Source organism: Sinocyclocheilus rhinocerous, unplaced genomic scaffold, assembly GCF_001515625.1.
Source record: "Sinocyclocheilus rhinocerous isolate Xijiao unplaced genomic scaffold, SAMN03320098_v1.1 scaffold348, whole genome shotgun sequence".
NCBI lineage: Eukaryota > Metazoa > Chordata > Actinopteri > Cypriniformes > Cyprinidae > Sinocyclocheilus > Sinocyclocheilus rhinocerous.
In genome coordinates, this window is record NW_015635025.1 from 1,423,343 (window position 1) to 1,431,421 (window position 8,079).

Consider the following 8,079-nt stretch of genomic DNA (forward strand, 5'->3'; position numbering starts at 1 on the left):
ATGATGCACTGTTACAGTATAAAATCCTGAAACAGGAATCCTAAGGCTGTCCTAACCTACACTGTGCTGCTTTTACTTGCACAAGATGATCCACATGAGGGTGTCACACATCTCACAGGATGTTTAAAGATCCAATATTGATGTGAAACACGCTCTGACCTTCATGAGGAAGTGAGCTCCACCCAGAGACTGTCAGACACCACAACCACACTTGCAGGTTTCATTAGCAGAACTCCCACAAACTGTTGATGGCACTGCTGCTGGAGAACCAGACCGGCTCTGGAGACACAAAACCAGCGTGTTTCACTAAATAGCATGAGTTTCCAGCACAAACCTTGTAAACCTGTCCATAGGTCCCGTTGCCGACCACCTCGATGAGCTCGAAGATCCCTGCAGGATCCTGAAATAAAGGGTCAGATGAAGACACTGGGGTTTGATGCACACATCTAGACCATCACACATGACTGACAAATAAAGCAAGCGCCTCTAAACGAGTTTCGCGAACTTTAAATGACATTCAGAGCAAAGTTCGTCTCGCTGTAAATCACTGACAGAAACTTCGACCGATCGCTGGCAGTTGAAAAGATACCAAAGCGCTGAAAACAGAGCAGACCGGACTCACCCGTAAAGAGGCGAGGTCGATGTTACTCAGACTCGTTGTGGTGAAGTCTCTCGCCATTTTCCTCAGCTCGTCCACCGGTTTCAGAGTTTCCTAACTGATCATGGCTCGAGGAACAGTATGTCTGCTCATCTTCAGCGCATCTAATGCTACTATAGCGAGGGATCTGAACGACATAACGGAACTCTCTAGAGTTGTTGTTAGTAGGCGTTTCTCACACGGCGGATTAGCCAATCGTGTCGCAGCGCGCTCTCGGCTGATACATATTAATGAGCTCGTGTTCCTGGACGCTCTTGGGAGCAGCCTCTCGATCTAATTAATATTCATGAGCTATTCCTTCGCTTTAGTAGGATTTGGCGTTTCTCGGGACAAACACAGGAAACCCGGAAAACCAGTAAAAAGTGTAAAGCTGCACCTTCCTCTGCCTGCAACAAAACAAAGCTTCCCATCTCTGCTTATCAGAGTTTGCTTCAGCCACAAAGCTGGCCCATGTAAACATTCTGCCACCTTTATGGTCAGTTTCATCACATACAACATTAAAAATAAAAAAAGGCATCTCTCAAGAGTCAATTACTCATATATTTATTTATTTTGTTGGTCTGATGACAATTATTATTTTTGAAAGGTATATTACAAATTATTTATAGGCTAAGCCCACAAACCTGTGAATCAGACAAGCTGCTTGGTTTGTTTGTGAGTATTTGTTAAATAACAGCTCGGATATTCATACTCTTCCACACATGACTGTATCTGAAGAGTAAAAGGGCATAACTAGTCGTGAGTATACAAAATCCAATCACTGATTTTAGTGATCTATCATTCTAGAGGGCAACATTGCATACAAATTCAATAAAATGATAATAAATATCAGTATTGATCAAAAGTGCTTGATCACTGCCAGCACTGAACGCTTTCTCCGTAGTACCAGATACACCATTAAATGTGTCTTTCCATAATGCATGAAAAACATCATCAAAACCGAATTCTGAGGAAGAAAACAGCCAAACGATCAGGAAATAAGGCAAATGATAAGTTGTATCAAATATGTAAATACCTCTTCGACTAGCTACAAACAATACCAATGTGCTTATTAGATTTGAATGGGAATTATTTGCATAAATAGAACCTAATATTCTTTAAAGCTCAGAGTTGATGTGTCTTTACATTATTGTGCTGTAACAACCGAAGTCAGAATGTCAAATAAACCCTTTAAACAATGCAGATGTAGCGTTTGATGTAATAACTGTACATGGCATAATTACCTCAAAATTCAAGTAAGAAAACAATATCAGTAGCTCTTCATATGTCGGAACAAAGTATGAAAACACTAAAGGCTGGAAGAGAGCCAGATAAACCATTATGTATTATTTTAAAATCTTAACAAGATGAACTCATGCAGGTCAAAAGGAAGGAAGGATGAGATCGGCGAAGCTGTGTTTGGCGGAGCCGCTCTACCAGATGTCACTGGAAAGCTCTGGTCCGGACAGCGGCACGAACGGGCTGCTCAAGTGAATGTCTCTCTTGGGTTTGCCGATGTTATTCTGTGTCAGCCGTCCGTTCAGCAGCGTCATGGGCAGACTGCAGTACATGTGCCGGCCGCTGAGCGTGGCGATGGCAGAGCTGGGCAGCTCGTACTCATAGCTGCGGCAGAAGTGGTGCATCTGCAGGTGGCCCGGCTCGTTATAGTCCGGTATCTCCACGTGAGCCGGCGCTAGCGACGCAGAGGTGGCAGTCATAGCCACGGTCGACACGGCCTGCAGGTCGCCGAACAGCCCCTGCTCGCCCGAGTCCAGGACTTGTCGGCGGGACACGCTCTCTTTTCTCTTCGCAGGCATCTCGTAGTGCACCCGCTTCCAGAACTTGGACTGGAGCTGGCTGCTCTTGGGCCCGTACCACTTGATGAGCGACAGCACTCGGATGGTGTGCTTGAGGTCCTCCAGCTCCTGGTAGTTGATGACGCTGCGCAGGTCCGAGCATTCGATCATGATCACCTTGATTTCGCCCATCACCAGCATGCTGTGCAGCCGCGGCTCGAACTGGAAGATGCTCCAGCCACGGCGGGCCACGAACTCAGGGGTCAAGACGATGATGAGACGCCTGCTCTGCTCCACGCTGCGCGCCAGGTCCTCGATGTACGCTAGAGACACAGAGAGAGACGGATGTGACACACCAGCAAACACAGACTCTTCAGAAAGAGTGACAACTATCATCTGCTTTTAGAGCTTTCCGTTGTTTGTGCAAAGCATTGACAGCTAAATATAGGTTGTATCAGTGTTGGGCGTAACGCATTTCAAGGAACGCGAGTTACGTAATCGGATTACTTTTTTCAAGTAACTAGTAAAGTAATGCACTAGTTTTTTTTAATTTACAAGACAATATCTGAGTTACTTTTTCAAATAAGTAACACCAGTTGCTTTGTTTCCTCATGTACTGACTGACGGCTCTCCTGTCCTCATGATGAGAGAATCAGGAGTGAGTGCAGATGCGTTGTGTGCGCTGTGTGAACATGATGTTACTGTAGTTCTAGACTAAATGAGAACATGCATTTACTCATCTCACCTGCACAAAAACACATTCAGTATTCCTCAAAATGAGTAAAAACAGGGAAATGCAAACTCAGAATATGACGCAAACCTGCAATAATTAAATATGTTAAATAACACAAATATCCTTTATGTATTTAATCACATTTTATTAACCATGTCTTTGCTGCTGCTGACCTTTGATGATCCAATTCAACCTTACGAATAAGCAAAAATGACCTTAGATAAACATTTGTGTTTCATTTATTTATTTATTTTTTTTATTCCTTAAGAGTGTTGGACTTTCTTCTCCTGCATTCTAATCTGTCTGAGACTCGTTCATTTCACTTTTGGTGTGAAAGGGATTTTACATTTGCCAAAAATATAACTCTTTTGTATTGAAAACAAACAAGCAAGCCCAGCCCAGATGAGAAAAAGTAATGCAAACGTAATGTAATGCATTACTTTTCATAAAAAGTAACTAACGCAATTTGTTACTTTTTTAGGGAAGTAACACAATATTGTAATGCACTGCTTTTAAAAGTAACTTTCCCCAACACTGGGGAACCATACATATGTAGGGGTTCGTTCTGCTCCATTTGTGCCACAGACATGCATGAAGAAACTTCATATACATCCAGTTGAAGTTTTCTACAAGATCTAACCTTAGAATTATGTCTGATGGACAAAGAAACAAGCAAAACAATACCATGGAGAGGTGGGTGATAGACAGCTGGTTAGCAATGTGTTAAAAACACCTTACTGCATAGAAATGCTTCATCAAGAACACTCAAGAAACAGACTATCATAGCACCTTAGCAACACCTCAGCAGCTGTATCTCACACACACACAGCCTGACAACCACACTCCAGCACTGTGCATACAGTACATGCAGCTCTGGAAAAAGTTAAGAAAGCACTCTAAATGTTTCTTAAATCAGCATCTCTTCATGTATGGCAGCCATTCCATTCTGATTAGGTGATCACCCCAACCAAATCTGATTTAAGGAGGAAAAGTGTCAAATCCACTGCTGTGCTTATCACTATCCTCTTGCAACAGGACCAGCGGGAGATGGAGGGTCACAAGCCATCAAACAAAGCCGAGCTGCTTGAGTTTTGCTCCAGGAGTGGCATAAAGTCACTCAACATCAATGTGAAGACCGGTGGACAGCATGACAGACGCATGAAAGATCAGGGTGATTCCACCAAATATTGAAGTTAAAAGATTAGTATTGTGTTTAAAAAATGAATGTGAACTTGTTTTCTTGGCATTATTTGAGGTCTGAGAACACTGCATCTTTTTTGTTATGTTGACCAAATAAATGCTCTAAATGACTATATGTTTATTTGGGAATTGGGAGGAATGCTGTCAGTAGTTTATAGAATAAAACAAAAATGTTAGTTTTACTCAAACACATACCTATAAATAGTGAAACCAGAGCAACTGATAATTTTGTAGTGGTCTCTTTAACTTTTTCCAGAGCTGTACAATATTTTGGGTGTCAAGTCTGTATTGTTGCTTTTTGAGTTTTGCATTCATATTTAATGCGTAAGGGATGGAGGATCCTGGATGCTGTTACATAATGCAGGAAGCATGGTTTACCCCAGCTGATCAAATTAAGAAGCAATAATGAACAGAACGTGTGCTAATGTTCATATATCGCACAGCTCTCTGGAGTATTTGATTCTTAATGCTCAAATATTTCTGAACAATAAGCATCGGCCAGGTCAATATAACTGACGGATCCTCTGGGAATCCAGGTTTCCTGCATAGCTGTGCTTTGTGGTCTCTACAGGTGAGCTTGTTAAAAAATAAATAAATACATCAGTAAATAAAGGATTCAGCTGGAGTCAGTAGTTGTGAGGGAGTGACGGTGGAGCCTGGTGACGCTGTGACAAGTAGTTCATTTTCATGTATTTATTTACAGCATTTGACAGGGAGCTGTGTAATAACCATGAAAGAATCCTCAGCAGGGTGATGCTTTATATTCGCTTTGTGATAACTGCACATTATGCTGCTTATTATTTTCTGCAATGTGCTTCCAGTCCTGAGGCCTGTGCTATGAAACAGGTTTTAATGGCTACAGCCATCACTACTTAGGAACATATGCTACAGAGTGAAAGAGAAAACCTAATATAGAAAGTGATTACTTACTCAGAGTAACCGCAGTGAGATGTTTACAGAACGCAAGCAAACCTCTGCACTCACATTGTGGTTATCTTCACCGCCATCATTCACATACACATTTCCATGTTTTCAGTCATCAATGTACTGCATTACATTCATGTCGTGCAACGTTGTCCACATGTTTCTTCAGCAGCCAAAAGCGTGAAGCCTTCTTTAATGGCATGTTTACAAATGTATGCATCACTGCAGGAGCGTCACACGTCATCCATGATCATCACAAGCACACGCGCTCTTTGGTCAGAGTGGAATAGGTGCAATTAAAGTGTTTACATGCTTGTTTATCAAGATTAAAATCATTATACGCCACATATTTTACTACAACTGTGCTTTAGGAATTCAATTGCATCGACATATTGCTTGGTCGACATGTTTAGTTTACATGAGGTAAAGTTTAATCGCAGTCCTGAAGCTTCTGTGGCTGTTAAATGTGTCTCAACTCTTCATATTGTTTATAGCAATCCTTCGTCATCATCTGAGAAGTGCATCGCTCACAGGAAGTGAATGGCACTGTCTCTTCCTGTTTCACATGACTCTCTGTTTGCTGCAGATGTCACACGTCTCTGTGCATGTGATTGTGGACTAAGCACACACTCAGGATCTGCCATGAGTTGATAAAAAATGTGTAATGCGTGCAGTGGTACTTATCGAGCTGGGTTGGATTTGCTGGGTTTTGTCAAAGCAACATTTTGATGTTTGGTACAGGCCATTGGTCAGCCTATCGGTGAGTATTTTGGGATTAAATTATCCCTCACACATCTTTCCAGCACTCGAGAATTGATTATATGATGAATGTAGAGCTGCAGTTACAAAGCAGAAACACATTCCTTATCCTATGACTCCGGCAGCATCGGACGTGTGCCGGTTAAATTCACATTCATGAACTGAGAGGGAGTTGCTTCTTTGATTCACATTAAAAATGGCAGCGGCTATTTACACTAAGTGCAAATTACGATACATTCTATTACACTATATAAAAATAGCAGAATTTTCTTTGCAAAAAGTGTAAATAGTAGATGCCATCCTATACACCAGGGGTGTCCAAACAGGTCCTGGAGGGCCGGTGTCCTGCAGAGTTCAGCTCCAGCTCACCTCAACACACCTGCCTGGAAGTGTCTAGTATGCCTAGTAAGAGCTTGATTAGATGTTAAGGTGTGTTTAATTGGGGTTGGAGCCGAACTCTGCAGGACAGTGGACCTCCAGGACTGAGCTTAGACACTCCTGCTATACACTCACAACAATTTATACCTAAAAAATGTCTAAATCCTTAGGCTCGGGCTGTGCAAAGTAATTAAAGGTTCTCTCTTGCACGGCACCTTCCCTTCCCTTTTCAGTTTCTTCATTTTCCTTGATATCTGGTTTTCTCACTTCTGTTTATGTGTGTACTTTTATTATGATTATTATTTTGGCTATTTTTCTTGTACCTGTCACTTCTTCACCAGCAGGTCTACTGTTATGAACGGAACTGTCTCCACCTTGTTGCAAAACAGCCACCTGATTGTAATTTGTTTGCACAAAATCTAAATTTATTTTAGTTAAAGGGGTCATACGATGCGATTTCAAGTTTCAAGTTATGCAAATTTGCATAACACGCCCAAATGTTCACGCAAAGAAAGAAGGCGTAACTTTTATTCTCGCTGTAGTATTGTTGCTGCCGCCGTCATGTTGTGAAGACGCTGTGTGTTTCGTTGTGAAAGCTTTGTTTGGTCTTCCAAAAGAGGACACGACTACAAATCAGTGGTTAAGTTGTATTTACAACACTGTTCCAGAACACTTCAACCCAAATATTCAGATGTGTGCAGCACATTTTATGGAGGAAAGTTTCCTTGAACCTGCTAAGGAGCGTAACATTTCCGTCACACGCTTGAGGTATTCGGCCAATCACAACGCACTGGATAGCTGGCCAATCAGAGCACACCTCGCTTTTCAGACCGATGAGCTTTGTAAAAATCGACGCGTTTCAGAAAGGCGGGGCATACAGGAGAAACAATAATGTACAGTATGTGGAAAATAATGTGTTTTTTTAACCTTAAACCGCATAAACACATTTCATTACACCAAATACACAAAATAATGTTCTTTTTTAGCAACATCATATGACCCCTTTAAATTCAAAGTATTACATTAGGGCAATGTGTTTTAATTTAATTTAATTTAATTTAATTTAATTTAATGCGACAGATATGCAGTGCAATTTATTTTTGAATGTCAAACTCGGCCTACTGAAGAGTCATACCAACTTATGGAAAATGGGCATCCAATGTCCCCTTTAAGGGGTGTCTTCTATAATGTAAATAGCCTCTGCTAACAAGACGGGCTATTTGCACTCTGATTAAAAATACACTTACACATCATGAACACTGAGCACTCAAAACAAGCTTCTACTGCTGTTTGTTTTGCTCCATGTGAGCATGTGAATGTCAGGTGTTGTTCTTACTGCTGCTGGGAATGAGGTCCCGGTGCGGGATGAAGAGTTTATATCCGTAGTGTTTCTCCAGAACGTCAGGTAAGATCTCCAGAGCAAACAGCTCCTCCTCGCTCATCTCACGCTCCACCGACTCAAAGTCCACTTTGGTGTAAGACAGGTAGGCGTCATATTCCTTGTTGTCTGTAGGGAACAGATATGTTGTATTGCACAGGTTAATCCTTTCAACATATTATACATTATACATGAATTATTATTGTCATAAAATGTCAGTCTCTGAATGTCATAAAACATGTTCAGCCAATCAAGACTGATGTGTTTCCACACG

General features: G+C 41.6%; 2 protein-coding genes across 5 annotated transcripts in view; both read right to left on the bottom strand.

The window, feature by feature from the left end:
- The window catches only part of LOC107746167 (misshapen-like kinase 1), a 42,650-nt gene extending 41,856 nt beyond the window's left edge, over nt 1-794 (bottom strand). For all 4 annotated transcript variants that reach the window (XR_001640664.1, XM_016560280.1, XM_016560277.1 and 1 more), the window contains exons 1-2: nt 623-794; nt 335-400 (exon numbers count right to left, since the gene is read on the bottom strand). Coding sequence is in view for 3 of the 4 variants with exons in the window: in XM_016560280.1 (XP_016415766.1) it covers nt 335-400; nt 623-679 (123 nt within the window). In the remaining variant the exon portion in view is untranslated. The remainder of the gene's footprint in view (nt 1-334; nt 401-622) is intronic.
- Nucleotides 795-1,218: 424 nt separating this feature from the next.
- The window catches only part of LOC107746183 (X-linked interleukin-1 receptor accessory protein-like 2), a gene marked incomplete at its 5' end in the record, with an annotated part of 27,286 nt that continues 20,425 nt past the window's right edge, over nt 1,219-8,079 (bottom strand). The window contains 2 exons of the mRNA XM_016560297.1: nt 1,219-2,756; nt 7,764-7,934. Coding sequence (XP_016415783.1) covers nt 2,071-2,756; nt 7,764-7,934 — 857 coding nt within the window. The remainder of the gene's footprint in view (nt 2,757-7,763; nt 7,935-8,079) is intronic.